An 18010-nucleotide genomic window follows, 5' to 3' on the forward strand; every position below is an offset into this window, starting at 1 on the left:
TTGTATCTTGAAGCATCTCCCTCATTTTTTCTCTTCTTGCTGAAATACTTCCTCCAAGAATATTTCCAAGGTCTTACATGCATAAGAGTATCTTTATTTTACCTCATTTACATGATTCTTAAGTAAAATATCAAATTCTAGATTCAAAGTTTTATCTTTCACAATTTGAAGATATCATTACATTTTCTTGTTTCTTGTTGTTTCAGTGCTACTGAAAAGTCAGATTTATTTAGTCAATTGTTACTCATTGAGGGGCCACAAAATGCCAGGCACTGTTTTTGACACTTTGGTTTTAACCCAAGAACTAGACTCAGGCAACTGGAGGCTCCTCACGTCCTCCCTGTCCTTGGAATGTACATTCTGCCCACTGTTCCCACAGTAGGAGTTGTTTTCAGGGATGCAGCCTTGAGAGAGCAGTGTGTTGTTGAGAACATCTGGACTGAATACGAGATTGAACCCAGTTAAGGCCTCTGTGTAAACTTTTAAGACTCTGGTGGTTGGGTGCAGAGATCAACTCGTCTTGTGGCCGGCCCAAGACAAGGCTCGTATCTGAGTTCCCTTATTAATCCTGCCACCTACCAACCTGGATTGTGGTCTGCATCTTTCTTTGGTCTCTCCTTGCCCCCCATATACAGGGGCCAGTTTCGAATTTCACCCAGAAACTCCTGAAGTTGTGAACCAACATTTATGTTGTTAGATTTTATTATAACGTGTAATGTCTTTTCATATTTTTCCTGTTTGTCTTTCAACAAGCACTTTCCATCCAAGTTCTTTAACCTTTATTTCTCCATAATTTGTGGTTGTTATTTCTTAAAACATGTTCTCTCTGTTTATTCTTTCTTCCCTTCTAGGACTCTCATTATATGAATATCTAGTCAGTTTCTATATTGCTTAATATTCCTTTCACATTTTTCAAGTTTCTATCCCTTCCTGATATCTTATGGCACAGGAGAGTTCCTTGATCCGAGAGCCCAGCTTTCAAATTCACTCTTCAGTTTTACACATTCTGCTATTCAATAAAAAATTGAATACTATGACAAGTTCTTGCTTAATATTTCTTATGTCCTCCTTTAACTCTTTTAGGATAGCTTTTTAAAAATACATTCTAAATGGCCCACTAATTCTGCCTTATCTGTTATAGATCGTTCAAATTATTGTTTTTCTTTTATAGCAATAGAATGCTTCAGATCTTATTTTTTCACTGTGAGTCCACATTCCCCAATCCCAGGATATAAGCTGGTAATGTAGGGACAAAGGGAACCAAAACCCTGGGGTACTTCCTATACCTCCTTCAACTCACCAGGAAGGGAACAAGCTGTGGCTGAACTATATGTATGTATGTGTATGTGGGGAGGGAAAAGGGGGCTTAGGGAAATTTGAGTTATTTTCAAAGCAGAGAATCTATGATGTTAAAATTGGGGCAAGATCACTCCCCATCTACCTCCCTCTTCCTACCAGGTGATCTTATCCCACAAGGAACCTCATCATCCCACCTCTTTTTTGCAGTAATCACCTGGCTCACTGTGTGTGTGTTCGTGCACGTATATGTGTGTGTGGGTGTTTGTGTGTATCAGGGTGGGAGAAAGGTGAATAAAAACCTTTGAGGTGGAGCTGCTTGTATCTTGTATTACAATCCATGCCTCTCCCAGACCAGCTCTAAGGTTACCCTGTGTGATGGTGAAAGAGTGGGCAGAGATTTTCCCGGGGCAATGTGGGAGTGAACAGAAAAGAGCACACAAAACAACAGAAAGCACCTCCCTGCAGTCCCCTTGGGGCATCTGGAGCTATCCATTGCTGCTACCATTCCCTCCCCACGTAGACACACACACACATACACACACACACACACACACACACACACACACACACCCCGTAGGGCCAACTGTAGCCATCTGTCTCCCAGAAGGTCTCCAATCAGTTTTTCAATAGTTTCTCAGTCAAACAACCTCCCTCCTTCCAGAGGCATCCAGGTTGGGTTTTGGACAAGGAGCTAGCCACTTACATTAGGATGCTGTGTTAGCTACCTTTTTCTGTATAACAATATTACTACAGGCTTAGTGGCTCAAAACAGCACACACTTACTATCTCACGGTATCTGTGGCTGAAGGTCCGGGCACAGCTTAGCTGGGTCCTCTGCAGCCAGCTGTCAAGGTTTCAGCCAGGACTGGGTTCTCATATGAAGACTCTACTAGGGATGATCCACTTCCAAGTACCTGGGGGTTGTTGGCAGGGGTTAGGTCCCTACTGGTTGACAGTTCCCTGTCATGTGGATTTCCCCAACATTACACTTGCTTCACCAATGCCAGCAAAGAGGATTACCCTAGCAAAACAAGCATTAGAATCATGTCACCTTTGTTATGTTTTATGGGTTAAAAGTGAGTCACAAGTCCTATCCACACTCAGTGGGGGGTGGATTACACACAGGTGTGAATACCAGGAGGCTCAGATAATGAGAACCACATTGGAAAATGGGAACTGGATAAGGGGGTGCCTTCTTGTAGGAACTAAAAATCATCTTTCCCGAAGTTTTTGAAAGCCACTGAAGGGTTAAGTAACATCTTATTCTTGCTTCAGAAAGATCACGAGCCAGAACGTGTGGCAAATAGATTGGTGGGAAAGCAGACTTGACTTGGGGAAATCAGCTAAGAGACTGGTACTGTAATCCTAGTGAAATGTCGGTGGCTAGAACTAGGGTAATACTGGTGGGAAAAGAGAAAGATGGACAAACTGGAGAATACAATAAATAGGACTTCGTGATGAACAGACAGCGACAGTTTGAGGATATTCTGCTTCTGGCTTTTGCAAATGGGTTTGTGAGCAGTAATATTATTCACTGAGAAGAAGAGGGGCGGGCTTCCGTGGTGGCGCAGTGGTTGAGAATCTGCCTGCCAATGCAGGGCACATGGGTTCGATCCCTGGTCTGGGATGATCCCACATGCCCGCGGAGCAACTAGGCCCGTGAGCCACAACTACTGAGCCTGCGCGTCTGGAGCCTGTGCTCCGCAACAAGAGAGGCCGCGATAGTGAGAGGCCCGCGCACCGTGATGAAGAGTGGCCCCCGCTTGCCGCAACTAGAGAAAGCCCTAGCACAGAAACGAACACCCAACACAGCCAAAAATAAAAATAAATAAATAAATCTTAAAAACAAACAAAAAAAAACCTCCTTTAAAGAAGAGGGGCATTTAGACATTTTGAGTTTGGGTGTGTCCAGTAACAGAATTAGAGACGAAACGTGCTCCCTTGAGAGAACATCTCCTTTGATAAATCTAATTTTTATGCTTGCAAATAACCTGTTGCTCAAATTTGGTGAAACTGGTTAAATCTTTTCAACTCCCCTATCTCACACGTGTGAATTTTCAGTATAACAAGTAGCCTACGGACGCACGCACATCGGTTTGCAAAGTACACCTTTCACATTGTTTGACGGCAAAGGATGAGTCTTGGGAGAACAAGAATATGGGGAAAGCCATATACTCTAAGATACCTTACACTGGAGTGATTTGCGTGTGCAGCTTCAGCAGGTCCACGTGCAGACACAGCGCCGGACTGGCAACAACGCAGCTCTGCGGTTCACGCTCTCGCGTGTCCGCGGGATCCCGCACGAGCTAAGCGACCGCTACTCTCGCGAGAGGGAGGGAGACCGCGGCTCCTTGGATTCCCCAAACCGCGCTACGCGAGCTCCCACCTGCTGAGGAGCGGAGTCCGGCCACTCCCGCGGGCTTCTGGGAATCGTAGTTCCGGGGCCGGACGAGGCCCGCCAGCCTTGCCCTGTGCTGTTGCGCATGCGCGGCCCCGCTGGCCAGAGAAGTTCGTAGCCTTTGTGAGGCCCGGCGTGGGAGGTGAGTTGTTGCTCAGGTGCGGCTCTCCTTGCTCGGCCTCGGCGGTGCCCCCGGGGCATTAGTCTGCGCCGAGCCGGGTGGAGTGCGCGCTGGAGAAAGGGGCGTCGAGGGCAGGCACGAGCCCCATCCCCGAAGCCCCGGGGCGCGGGGTGGGAGGGGGGTTGGTCTGCGCGGCGGCCCCTTGGCTGCGGCCCCAGCGCCTCTCCTCCGGCCGCGCGGCCGCCGCGCAGCTCCGAGCGGCAGCGCCAGGCGCGAGCGCCCAGCCTCAGGGATGCTGTCCCGGCTTTCCAGGTGCCAGCCTCGAGGGCCAAGCCGGCTCGGGACGGAGCGAAGCCTTTCGGAGGAGCCCCCCGAGGGGAGGCGGGAAGGAGAACCACGAGGCCTCGGGGCTTCCCGCTCCTCCGCGCGGCGAGGGCTGCGCTGGGGGGAGAGCTGAACCTTCGCGGCCGGGAGGAGGTGGTGACCATGGAGACAGATATGGCCGAAATGCCTGGGAAGAGCGGTGAGGGGGGCCGGTGTTGAACTTGTGCTGGGGGCCGGGCCGAATTCTTCCTCCTGAACGGGAGTCACTGCTGTCCGGCTCCTTTGTCTGGGGATGGAAGGGCTCTTTGGGTGAGAGTGGAGGGCGTGCTGTGGGATCCCAGCTGGGTGCACAGCGGACCCTCCAAAGACACCGCCAAAATGTGAGCGAAATGTCATCTTCTGAGGCTTGAGCATAGCCTCGTACTTTGTCTCACACCTTCTTCCTCCCGGGTGATTATACCATCCTAGCCTCATCAGTGGGTCTGACAGTTTAGCCTTTTGGTTGGCAAAAGTATTTTCCACTCCTGTCCCTCCACTTCGGACAAAAACCCTTTGGTTTCAGTAGAGCAGATACTTTTGCTTAATAGAGGAGGCACCAGGCAGGGGAGTCAGTGACTGGCTTCCAGTTCTCCTAGAAGTTTGGTCTGTGACCTCTTATATCAGAATCCACACCCTGCCCCTACCTGTGCTTGTTGGATTTCTAGATTGTACCCCAGTCTCAGCTAGTGATAATTATTTAGAGATGGGATCCAGCAAGCTACATTTAGACTAAGCTTGCAGGGTGATTTTTCAGAACGTTGAGCCTCTTTTTCCTGTATTAATTTAATGTAGATTAAGCTCAGAGAAAAACTTATTTTAATTTCCGGATCAGAGAGTGCCGTCTTCCAGGATGTCGTTGTTTCAGGCTGCCTTCAGTCGCAGTGTTTGTAGGGAACACCAGGAGTACGGTGGTGGGAATTTTTTTTTTAATATTTATTTATTTATTTGGTTGCGCCGGGTCTTAGTTGCGGCAGGTGGCCTCCTTAGTTGCGGCTCCAGGGCTCCTTAGTTGTGGCATGCGAACTCTTAGTTGCAGCATGCATGTGGGGTCTAGTTCCCTGACCAGGGATCAAACTGGGGCCCCCTGCATTGGGAGCACGGAGTCTTATCCACTGGGCCACCAGGGAAGTCCCGAGAATTTTAAGCTCATAAATCTGGGTCACAAGGTAGATCTAGGCCCTATCATGACTGCTTTCTTGCCCTTAGCTCCGTCTTCCCAGGATTCTCCCTTTTCCCAAGAAAAGAGGACAGAAGAGGGAGAAGTGGCAGCTTTGCGCCTCACAGCCAGATCGCAGGTGAGTGAGTCTCTGCTGGTTATTGAAATTCCACCTTATTTCTCGGAGTGCAGACGCACTCCCTTCTTTTTGATGTGGAGTTTCTGTGTCTATTAGAGCTGAGTTCTAATTCTAAGAGACAACTCGAGTGACTAAAGGGCTCAGTGGAAAATGTTTTCTGCTTCTTCGTTGTATCTTGTCCGTCTAATATTTATTATCACTCAGCAGACGTGGAAGGAGCATTGCCCTTCTTTAGCCCATTAGCTAATTTCTATGCTTGTTATTTGGGAAACGATTTTAAAAGAATGTGGTGCATACCTCTTAAAATGTATGTTTCACTAGGGGAAACAACATACACATGACTGTTAAGTACGAATTTAAGAAAACACCTGAAGTGCTGGAGTGAATTATGAACATAGTGAGTACTCAAATAGTTCAAAGGAATGCTGGAAAAGGAAGCCTATAGAAGGTTTAATTTAAAGAGTTAGAGTCCAGCCCAACAAGGTGATGAATGCGGATGTATTTTAGAGGTGAACTGTTACCAAGTTACAACTCAGTTTCCAAACTCTCACTTCCCCAAGGGCAAATATTAAGAATTGCTGAATTTAAGTGGTAGTTGTATATGGGTGATTAGTGTGTTAATCTTTCAACTTTTTGTATGTCTGAACATTTTTCTTAAACGAAGTTGAGTGGGAGAAGAGAGTTCTCCATGGTGTGTGTCATACCACAATGCAAAGATTCCTCCACTAGCCTCTCTTTTTGCTACTTTAATCCGAAGTGTGAAAGTGGACATTGCACATTGCTGCTGTTTGTCAACGTGATTTCTCAGGATCCTTGTATACTTGCTTGCCTCCATTGGTTTCTCGAATACCTTATGTGAATATTGAAGACTTCATTAGTCAAGAAGCTTTAAGTTGCACCTGATGAAAACTCGATTCAAACTGGCTTAAGCAAAAAGAGGTATTTATTGACTATTATAAGTGAAAAATCCAGGTCTGGCTAAAATTGAGTTCAGGCAGTGACATTAGAATCTATTTTCTCCATTTCAGTGACCTTTTCTTTTCTTTCTGTGTGTTTTGCACTCAAGCAGGCTTTTCTTCTCGTGCAGGGTAGCCCCTAACGAATTTAGGCCTACATCTTCCCATGTTGAAGATCAGAGAAAAGGGGCATCTTCCCTTCTGGTCGTTGCAGAAGAAGGACTGAGCTTAACTCTATAATGGGTATTAGGCCCATTGTTGGACCATTACTGGCAAATCTGAGTGTGATGATCAGACTAGAAAATATACCTGTACATACACATACAAACACACATCCCACCCATGGGTCAGAGATGGAGCTGTACTACCTGAACTGCATGGCCCAGAAGTGGCCACAGGCATAGCAGCCAGAGGAAAGTCAGAGTACAGGTACCAGAAAAAGGGTGAATGCTTTATACATTTCAACACGTTAATATTAGATTCAAGACTGCTTTTATAGCTTCAGAATGGATTAAACCTTTTATGGAAATTTTTAAAACTGTCCTTTTTGCATTGCATTGGATTTTGTTTGATGCTAATACTGCAATTGTCTTTCTTATTAGTATTTGCCTGGGCTGTTTATCTTTTACTTATTAGACTTTTTTAATAATTAGAATTTTAATTTTTGCTCATGGTAACCAGGTGAACGGTACAGATGTATATAAATATTAAAGTATATTACCTGTCCTTACCTCCCCAAGTTCAGTCCACCACCTCTCCCTACTGAGGGTAACGGTTTTGTGTATATTTTTCCATGTTTTTGTTGACCTTGAAGTACTGTATTCAGATATGTGGTATACTATATTTCCTTCCATCCCCCCCTCCATCCCCAACTTTGGGGGTTTTGTCTGGATCCCTTTTCTGTAAAGAGGATGTGGCTATTTTAAGAAACCTTTTTATAAGAGAAATTAATTTATGCATATTATGATGATTACTTGTATGTTTCACATTTTTCTTGCTATGTGATTTTCATAATTGTGTTTACTGTGCTTTGTTTCTTCTTTTGTATTTTTTTCTGCCTTTTGTGCTGTAGTTTGCATTTTTGTTATTCTGATTTTTTTTTTCTTTTATGGTTTGGAAGTTAATTTCCACTGTCAGTTTAGCTATAGATATGCAGATTGTAGGATCAAAGTCATTTTTTCTCACAGTATCTTGTCTATTTAGTAGCTGCTTAATGATTTTTACGTTTTATTTTCCAAGGATGATTCTTACATTTTTTAAGTCTCAGATTATTTCCATTTTGGGGAACTTTATTTTGAAATAATTTGAGACTTAACAGAAATTTAGCAAGTGGTAGAAAGATTTCTCATATGCTCTCCTTTCAGATTTTCCAAAATTTAGTATTTCACCTTGCTTTTATTATTCTTTTTCCAAAATCAGGAAGTTAACATTGGTATAGTACTATAACCTACTGCTCTTATTCAGATTTCCCAGCTGTCTTATTTTTCTTGTTTTTCTTCCCCTTAATTTCTACTTTTATCCTGTAATTCCTTCTGTTTTCCCTAATTTGTTGTTGGGTTCTGTCTCTAATTTGATTTGTATGCTTTGTTCATTTAATTACATTAATTTTCTTTTAACGAAATTGAAGTGTTTCCTCTGAGTACAATTTTAGCCTTATGGCATTGATTTTTGCATTTTATTTCATTATTTTGAAATTTTGATATGTTTTTTCAGTTATCAGTTATTGCTCTTTCATCTCTGTTTTGGAATTTATTAACATTTACTTTGTTACTTTTGCAAGTGCTTCATGAATATTTAAATAGAAGGTGTTTTCTATCCAGTTATAGCATTTGGTATATATTTATTTCAATAACCTGGAATATTATTCCCATTCTCTATATCTTTACTTAAAGAGACATGTTCAGTACTGGTATGTGTCTATCTCCATATAGTTTTTATATTTTATGTCTTGTATAAATAATCCTATGGTGTTTACCCATAAACATTTATATGTGATATCTGTACCCTTAATTAATTTGTTGCTGTCATTTTCCAATTTAATGCATCTTGCCTTGAATTGATTCCGTGCTTCACTGGATTTGGTGCCAGTCTGTTCATTCCATGGCGAGGACTCACAGGAGAATTATACAGACACATGCCTTTTTTTCTCTGCCTATATTTTGTTTACTTTGCCAAACTACATTGTTGATTCATTGGTTCATGTTTTAACTCTTTGTTCCCCAGAAAAATTAGTCTGTCAGTGGAGAAACCATGGTCTTGTTTCGTTTGGTTCTCATGTTGAATCTTGGACAGTGTGCCTGGCACGTAATTGATACCCAGTGACTTTCCATGGAATGTCCAGGACACATGAGAATGCTTGTCATTTTTCACAGTGATTTTCCCCCGTTGAATACATCTACGCATCTACTCCAGGGCCAACAGAAACTGGGGGGTGAAAGGGAGGCTGTGGAGTTACAGATGGTGAACAAAAGTATGTTTTGTGTCTTAGGCATCAGTGACATTCAAGGATGTGGCCATGGACTTTACCCCAGAGGAGTGGGGGAGGCTGGATCCTGCACAGAGGGACGTGATGCTGGAGAACTACAGGAACCTGGTCTCGCTCTGTAAGGATGGGCTCCCACCGTGACTCTGGTCCCTGCTTACAGGGACATCATTACCTTATTGACAATGAAGTAGCATAACAAAGCCAGTAATCGTAAAGTATTGATCCCTTTGGGCCCAGAGAAAATCTGTTTCTGCTCTGGGTTCTTGGTGAAATGTCTAGGCTTGTTTTGTATCAGGAGTCTTTGGATTCAAGTGACAGAAACCGAATTCACACTAGCTTAAAAGGGAATCAGATATATTGTCAGGAATTTCTTTTATTATTTTTTAATTACGTGGTATAGCTTGCCCTGATCTCTTGTGAGTCACAGATGACCATTGGCCACTCTAGGGTTACATTATTCTTCCAGTTAGAGAGCTAAGGAAAAAAAGAAGGCTTCTATCCTGGGAGTTTCAGCAAATAGGGTCACATGTCCATCAGTGAAGCAGTAACTCGAGCCAGGGAGATAGAGTATGCTCTGACCAGTTTGGATACTGTGCCCACCTCTGGGGGGGGAGGTATGTGCATGTGTACACATGTACACACATGCATGTACACATATGTGTTCGTATCAGTGGTGGAAGGAACTATGTTAGCTCCTCCCAAACCTCGTATAATAAATTCCCTAAGAAAGCAGGTTCTAGTAACTGAAGAAGGAAGAAAGGAAAAACATCAGAAGACAGCTAGTCACAGAGTCACAGGCTTGTGGTGCTGCCACTGGGGTCCCACTTCACCCAACTCCTTCTCTGAGCTGAGGACTGGTCTGCAGTATCTCCCTAGAACTCCCACAGTAAACAAGAGAAATTCTCTTCTATTTTTTTACAGGCTAAATATTTGTCTTTTCAAATGCATGTAACTCCTTATGAGGCCCAGGCTCTTGCTGCACCTGTTTTAAGGTTCATTTAGAGGCCCTCTGCTCCCTTATTCCAGAACTTCCTATGATGTCCTGTCTTTTGTGGATCCAGGGGTTGGGACCGTGCTCTGGGATAGAGCTTTGTGCCCATCACAAAGAGTTAAGTCCCTTTTTTTTCTTTCTTTCTTTTTTTTTTCTTTTTTAATGAGCAGGGCTTCCAGTTTCCAAACCTGAGAACCACAATTTGGAGAATGGAAAAGAACCATTGATGCTTGAGAGAAAAGCCCCCAAAAGCAGCTGTTCAGGTGAGTCAGATAGACGGGAATCTTCGGAAAGAATAACCCCACAAGACAGTAAAGAAGTGGCGCTCTTCAGTGCTTAAGAAAGAATATAGAAGTGCCAACATGCTTTTATTTATTTTAAATTATATTGCATTTTGAATACATACAAAGTCAAGGAAATAAAATAACACTGAGATCAAACATATGCTCACATTTGCTTCATTTGCCTTTTTTCTTTTCCTTTTTTTGTAATGTAAAATAGATTAAAATATCATAACTGTACAGTTTTATGAATTTTCCCAAATTGAACACATTCATGTAGCTAGCATCCACATCAAGAAACAACCTTACTAATAAAAAAAATAAAGAAAAAAAACACAAACAAAAAAATAATTACTATACTTTCCAGATAATTTTGGCTATTCTGATACTACACCAAAGTTGTGCAAGTGGTAGTTTCTTAAAGGTTAGGTGCAAGGTGCATCTGAAACCGTATCCATGAATTTTTCCTACTCTTAAAATCTATTGATCTTTTGGAAAATATTGGTTCACTGAGTTATGCATATCTTCCAAATATTGACACAATACATTATGCGATATTTTAAAAACCACAATTTTCAGTATCACCACTGACCTTACCAGGAAAGCCTTTAAGTATTAGAAAGCTATCAAGCTCTCAGTGGTAGATAAAAGTTTTCCAAAATTCTAATTTCTGCCCAAAAGCTCATATTTTATCAAATACTGTCAGTTGTTTTCCTTGAAGTGACAGGCTCATTTTTTTTTTTCAGTTTTGAGGAAATATCTGCCAAATACCCAACATGGATAACATAGTTTGTCAGTCATTCTTTCAAGTAAAAGTGATGGTCCATGAAAAAAAAAATGGCCAGTTCATCTCTCAAACAGTCTCATGAGTGGTTTTCCTCAAGTCAAGCATCATACTTCGATATGAGCAGACTTGCATTATGAATATTTCCTATTTCATCATCCAGAATATTAAGAAGGCATGTAGTCAAGGTTTAATAAATTAATTTATTAAGTTAGTAATAATTCCTGTTGTTTCCTCAGAAATTTTTAAGTGAAACTGGCTTTTTTTTTTTTTTTTTTTAACTGAGAGTACATGGTGGGGAAAAATACAACTACTAGTACATTTGGTGCCTTGTCCTGATTTGTGCATAAGTTGTGGGCAGTTTTACCACCATCACTTTTGCAACATCAGTGCAAATGTCAAGACAATGAAAAAGGCGAATAAGATCTAAGCATTATTCTGAAAATAGTTTTGAACCTACAGACTCCCAGGGATCCTCAGACCACCCTTTGAGGTCACAGCCTCTACCTACCTACACTATCCTTATATCAATTTATATTTTACTGATTTAACAAACACTTAGGTAGCACCGATGCTGTGTCAGAGTTTTAAGTGTTTTATAAATATTTTCATTAAATGCTCCTTAAGGTAGGTGTTGTTTGTATTCCTCATGAGGTAGGTACCGTTATTGCCCCATATTACAGATAAGGAAACTGAAGTAGAAGCGTAAAACAACATGCCCCAGGTCACACAGCTAGTAAGTGGCAGAGCTGGGATTAAATTCATGCATTCTGATTTCAGAGTCCATTGCTCTCAACCACTGTGCTCTTCCTGAATGTCCCCTCTCACCTTGGGGCTTCTGTACATGTCATTCCCTCTACCTGGAACACTCACACCCGTGCTTCTCTACCTGTTACCTGGAACACTCACCCCCGTGCTGCTGTACCTGTTACCTGGAACACTCACCTGAGCCCCAAACCCACTTCAATTTCAGCTCAGCCATTTACCTCCTCAGGGAGGCCTCCCCTCATCCCCCTGGGTTCCCCTTATCATCTTTCACAGCATCATTCGCCTTTTATTTCTTAGTACTTACTACAGGTGCATTTTTATATGTATTTGTAGATGTTAGACTAAATTTTCTCTCCCTTCATATACATAGGGACTGCGTGTTTTTCCCCAGAGCCTAGCATATGGTAGACATCCAATAGGTAATTGTTGAATAAATGGATAGAAGAGTACATAGATGAAGGAACAGAATTCACTTGGCTGTGTGGAATGAGGAGCAGATCTAACTTAACTGTCTTCTGAATGTTTAATCACTCACAGGACCATTTGTTGTAAAAACAAATTATCTTTAGTTCACTGACTGAAATACCACCTTTGTATTGTCCTTAATTCCTATATTTACTTGACTTTACTTCTGAAATTGCTGTTTTGTTTCATTGGTCTATTTACATATTCTTTTGAACCAAACTCTTTATTTTAGCTTTATAGAGTAGTTTCATATTGAATATAAAAATTCTAATAGATTTATAGTAGATATATTCAGAGAGGTTGGCTTCCATCCTTGCCCTCTCTATTCTGGTGTTCTCTCTGTAGGCAGTCATTTTTATTAGTATTTCATTTATCTGTCCTTAGTTTCAGAAAATATAACCAAATATGTCTATATATTTGTATCTCCCCTTTTTTCCCCTACACAAAAAGTAGCAGACCATACACACTCCTTCACAGCTTGCTGGGTTTTTTAAGTTTAATGTATCCTGAAGATCACTTCATAGCAATAGAAGATCATTCTCATTATTTTAATAATATAATGTTTAATATTTTAATAATTTTATTATTTTAAGTTGCACATACTTCATTGTATGTGTACACCATAGTTTAATCAGTTCTTTATAGTATTAAAATATTACTGTATTTTAACATTTGAGATGTTACCAGTCTTTTGCTACCTCAATTAGTGTTGTAATGATTAGCCTTGTTCGGATATAATTTAATGTATCTGCCATTATATCTTTGGGAGATCATTGATTTTTCAACAGGGACATATTATAAAAGAATTCTTAGGGAAGATTTTAAACTGGAAATGGAATGCATATTAGGATGTGAGTAGGGTTGGGTAACTGGAAACTTAGAAGTCATCACTGTGCCCTGCACTAAGGTGGTAACTGCCTGGAAGTTTATGACAGTGCTTGATATTCTATAGAGGTTGTTCCTCCCCTATCCTGATCTGGGATGCTCATTTCCTGCTCATGTGGTGAAATGGTGCTTCATCTGCATCCCTCCTTCTCCTGTCTTTTGGTCATCTTTCCCCCATTCTGATTCCTGGGTAGGGTCTGCTGATTTTCTCTGCATCTACTGTGCATTTGTTTCCCTCCATTTGCTTCTCTTTGCAAGTCATCTTCTAAGAGTCAAATCCACTTGTTCTTTGAAGCCAATGCTCTTCGCCTTCATTAACTCTTACCCGTTACAGACCTGCCTTTTTGTTGAATTTAGAAAACAAAGGAAATTTGCATTTCCAATTTGTTTCAGACTCAGAGACTAGACCCGGGAGCAAAGATTCAACTTCAGTGCAAGATTTTTCCAAAGAAGAATCATGCCAGGTTGCAGTCATAGACAGGCTGACAAGGAATGGTGTCTATGACTCCAACTTGGAAACAACTCTCGCATGTGAAAACCGGTTAGAGAATCAGCAAGGAAATCAGGAGAGACGCTTGAGAGAAATGTTCACCCACATGAATTCACTCCCGGAAGAGAGAGCTCATGAGCATGATGTTTACTGGAAAAACTTGAGCCAGAAGTCAGTACTTCTCTCTCAAGACAGAGTTCCCAAAGGATCCTGTGCCTTCCATACCCTTGAAAAAAGATTGAAACAGAAATCAACCTTAATGAAAAAGCAGAGGACCTACAAAGAGAAGAAACCTCATAAATGTAATGACTGTGGTGAGCTCTTCACTTACCATTCAGTGCTGATTCGACACCAGAGAGTCCATACTGGGGAAAAACCCTACAGCTGCACCGAGTGTGGGAAGTCTTTCAGCCACAGGGCGAATTTAACTAAACATCAGAGAACTCACACTAGAATTCTCTTCGAGTGCAGCGAATGCAAGAAGGCCTTCACAGAAAGCGCATCCCTTGCAATACATCAGAGGATTCACATTGGAGAGAGACCGTATGAGTGCAGTGAGTGTGGGAAAGGCTTTAATCGAAGCACACACCTTGTGCAGCACCAGCTGATCCACACAGGGGTGAAGCCTTATGAATGCAACGAGTGTGATAAAGCCTTCATTCATTCTTCAGCACTCATTAAACATCAAAGAACTCACACTGGAGAGAAACCCTATAAATGTCAGGAATGTGGGAAAGCCTTTAGCCACTGCTCATCCCTTACCAAACATCAGAGGGTTCATACCGGAGAAAAACCCTACGAATGTAGTGAATGTGGAAAAACCTTCAGTCAGAGCACACATCTTGTTCAGCATCAGAGAATTCACACCGGAGAGAAACCCTACGAGTGTAACGAATGTGGGAAAACCTTCAGCCGGAGCTCAAATTTCGCTAAACATCAAAGAATTCATATTGGGAAGAAACCATACAAATGTAACGAATGCGGAAAAGCCTTCATTCATTCATCAGCCCTTATTCAACACCAGAGAACTCATACTGGGGAGAAACCCTATAGGTGTAACGAATGTGGAAAAAGCTTTAAGTGCAGTTCATCCCTCATCAGACATCAAAGGATTCACACGGAAGAGCAGCCCTGAAAAATGACTGAATGTGAAGAAATGTGAGTTGGTTTTATCGCTGTGTTAAATACCTGAGCAGTTTGTGTGGAAGACCCATAAACTGCTGCCTGAGGACCAGTTCTGTGTGTATCTAACTCTACTTGCATAATACATAGCTTTGAGGCATAAACAGAATGTTCCTTATATCCATTGATTTGATCATTCTGAATGCTTCCAGCCAGGAATCTCAAAGGTTGATCCCTAACCCACCCCCTTGCCCCCCAATACCCTTTTGTGGAAATTCAGAAAATCCTTAGGAGTGGGTAGTAATGCAATCAATGTGAAATCCAGTTCCCCCCTCTGTCACATCAAAGCCTGTTATAGCATCTCACTTTGTAAGGACATTCTTATCTGGTAGGTGAGGCAGAGGGTTCATATTCTTATCATCGGGAAGACACAGAGCTGTTGCTCTTTGAATCCAAAGTGGAGACCCAGATATACAGAGAATGTCATTTCTTTTACATTAACTATAAAAACTTAAAGGTTAAGAGCTGAAATGTGCTTTGGATTCCCTCCCAACCCCAAAGGCTACTGTCTCATTTGATGAATATAAGAGGTCTAAATTATGCTCACATGGATTATGCTGAGATTTAGATAATTATTATCTCCCCGCTGGGTACATCTTCACTTTACACTTCCTTGGAAGTTACCCTGAGGTAGAGAAAGAGTCAGAATCTTAACTGTAGTTTTTGATCAAGTCCCTCTTTTCTTATCCTTGGCACTGAATGAATCCTTGGTTTTCTGTAATCACAGTATTAGGGAGATTTCATTTCTTTACCTTATTCTGCTCTCTGTAAAGTATGTTTTGTCACTTGGAGAGAAAGCCCCTGGGATGTGCAGAGTGAAAAGTTGATGGGTTCCATGTGTGGTTACATGTAGGGTCTCGGACAAGAAGAAGAACTGAAGCAGCTTTGAGGCACAAACACCTTCGTGTCACATACGGAAGAGAGTCACAGGACAGTGACTTCAGGAGGACAAGCGGCTTCTCCCCCTACCCCGCACCCCGGGAAGAAGTTGCCGTTTCTCAGGCCTCACGTTTACCCACATTTTTTTGTTGTCCTGTATGTTGGTTGGTCTTTGCTGTATCCCAGGGCCCCAAGGAAGGTAGAAAAGGCTTGAAGCCACAGTGATTGATTGACATAAGTTACATGGGTGACCAAAGAACCGTGTGGTGGGATTGGAAACACAAAAGCAAAAGTTCAAATAAATATTTAGCAAAACACTATACAAATGTCAGTTTTTATTGTTGCTCTGTTATATGGTGTGAGAAGAAAATTATAGAAAAGATAGGGAAAGATTAGTTACAGGTTTCTTCTTTCTCCTCTCCTAAATCCTATCCTTGGACATTCAGCAATCAGCCTGCACTCTTCCCCCTCCACATTATCCCTGTTACTTCTTATAATTCTTATAGCTTCCTCTGTAGACCTTAGTTCTATTACTGAGGAAAAGAAGAGGAATAGAGTTTAAAGAAGTGATAAAAGAGATCAAGGTCATGTCTAATCCAGCAACGATGGAAATCAAAACAATAGGAAGTGGGACGGGAAGGACTGGGAAGAAAGAGGCTTTGAAAAGAATTTTTAAAAAACAAGAATATATTGAAAGAGGCCAAGGTCTGAAAGGTGGGGGTCGGAGAATGGCTGACACAGAACAAAATAAAATAGAGCTCAGCCCTCTCATCACCTCGATATTCAGATTAACGGTCTGAGGTGGAAGTTGATAAGCTATGGCCTGGACCCACTACCTAGTTCTGTAAATAATGTTTAATTGGAACTGGGCCTCACTCATCATTTACATGTGTTTGGCTGTTTTTGTGCTAAAACAGCAGAGTTGAGTAGTTGCAGCAGAGATTACATGTCCCGGAAAATATTTGCTGTTTCTCAACAGGCCAAATGCTTGAGTGAGAAGAAATTCATCTGGGGGCCAATATTTGGCTAACCCAAGATCAATGGGTTTGGATTCTGCCACCTCCACTTGGCAATTATGTGACTTTGGAAAGCTACTTACTCTTTCTGAGCCCCAGTTTGCTTATCTGTAAAATGGGGACAGATCAACCCTCTCTCAAGGCTGTTGTGAGGATAAGACAATGAATGTAAAGAACCTGGCACATAGTCAGTTGTATTGAGAGACCTCCCGCACTTCTCTCTCTCGCTCTCTCTGTCATTAGTTTCTAGGAGCCCTCACATACGGTGAAATCCACAGATGCTCAAGTCCTTTATATAAAATGGTGTAGTACAGTCGGCCCTCCGTATCTGTGGCTTTTGCATCTTCAGATTCAACCAACCATGGATGGAAATTTGGATCCACCGTTGGTTGAATCTGCTGATGCAAAACCCTTGAATACGGAGGGCCAACGGTATTTATTGAAGAAATCCCCGTAAGTGGACCTGAGCAGTTCAAAGCCATGCTGTTGGAGGATCCACTGTTACATATATTTTAATGAAGTGGTGAGTCTGCTTTAGGCTACGTGTAACAAAATATCATTGACTAAGTGGCTTGTTTATGAACAACCTTCTTACAGTTCCAGAGACTGGGAAGTCCAGGATCAAGGCCCTGGCAGATTCAGTGTCTGGTGAGGCCCCCTCCCCAGTTCTCAGATGGCTATCTTTTCACTGTGTCCTACCATGGTGGAAGGGCAGCGGACCCCTCTGGGGCCTCTTTCATGAGGGCGCTAGTCCCGTTCAAGGGGGCTCTACCCTCATGACCTCATCACTTCCCAAAGGTCCTGCCTCCAAATACCACCACTTCGGGGATTGGGGTTCCACAGGAATTTGGGGGGGGACACAAAACATTCTGTCTATAGCAAGTGACTAAGCATCAATCAGAAATGACGTAAGAATGAGTGAGTCTTCCACACCTTTACTTACTGATCTAAAGCCGACCATCCTGCTCCCTGGCATATCATAGAGAAGGGCTTCACTTCCTTCTGCTCTTGCTTCCATCTGGTGCGCTCCCTGCACAGCCTCCTGGAGACCTCGTGGAATCTGCCTTTTTTCCTTCTAATTATCACTTAACCAGGGGCCACACCATGGTTCCAGAGACTCAAGTATTATTGTCGTTTAATTAGTGTCAAAGGACTTAACTCTAAGCTAGTTTTACTGAGAGCTCTGGCCCTTTGCATTTCAGTATTTGTTCCTTTTATGCTTGGAGTTCAATCAGTTCTGACTGTGTATTTGTGCACCCACAGGAATCTTGGAAGTTTTAGTGTTCTGCTTTCCAAATGTTTTTGGTTACCTGTAAACAAAATTTGATTGTTCTTATTGGCCCACTGTCAAT

At 42.2% G+C, this 18010-nt stretch overlaps 1 protein-coding gene across 3 annotated transcripts; it reads left to right on the forward strand.

Annotated features, from left to right (window-relative positions):
- Nucleotides 1-3756: 3756 nt before the first annotated feature.
- On the forward strand, nucleotides 3757-17963 carry ZNF286A (zinc finger protein 286A). 3 transcript variants are annotated; one of them, XM_068530045.1, is made up of 6 exons: nucleotides 3791-3839; nucleotides 4131-4341; nucleotides 5388-5476; nucleotides 8921-9035; nucleotides 10079-10171; nucleotides 13485-17963. In XM_068530045.1, exons 2-6 carry the CDS (start codon nucleotides 4305-4307, stop codon nucleotides 14714-14716), a joined length of 1566 nt encoding a protein of 521 aa, XP_068386146.1. In that variant the 5' UTR covers nucleotides 3791-3839; nucleotides 4131-4304; the 3' UTR covers nucleotides 14717-17963. The 3 variants fall into 3 exon arrangements, with proteins under 3 accessions (XP_068386147.1, XP_068386146.1, XP_068386145.1); XM_068530044.1 differs by lacking the exon at nucleotides 3791-3839 and having other exon boundaries at nucleotides 4172-4341; nucleotides 13485-14739; nucleotides 15617-17963; XM_068530046.1 differs by lacking the exon at nucleotides 4131-4341 and having other exon boundaries at nucleotides 3757-3839.
- Nucleotides 17964-18010: the final 47 nt, after the last annotated feature.

Source organism: Eschrichtius robustus, chromosome 20 (assembly GCF_028021215.1).
Source record: "Eschrichtius robustus isolate mEscRob2 chromosome 20, mEscRob2.pri, whole genome shotgun sequence".
Classification (NCBI taxonomy): domain Eukaryota; kingdom Metazoa; phylum Chordata; class Mammalia; order Artiodactyla; family Eschrichtiidae; genus Eschrichtius; species Eschrichtius robustus.

Coding starts and splice junctions, on each gene's coding strand:
- ZNF286A (XM_068530045.1), top strand. CDS start 4,305: ATGGAGACAGATATGGCCGAAATGCCTGGGAAGAGCG. Junction 4,342..5,387: donor CGAAATGCCTGGGAAGAGCG/GTGAGGGGGGCC, acceptor TCTTGCCCTTAG/CTCCGTCTTCCCAGGATTCT. Junction 5,477..8,920: donor GCCTCACAGCCAGATCGCAG/GTGAGTGAGTCT, acceptor TTTGTGTCTTAG/GCATCAGTGACATTCAAGGA.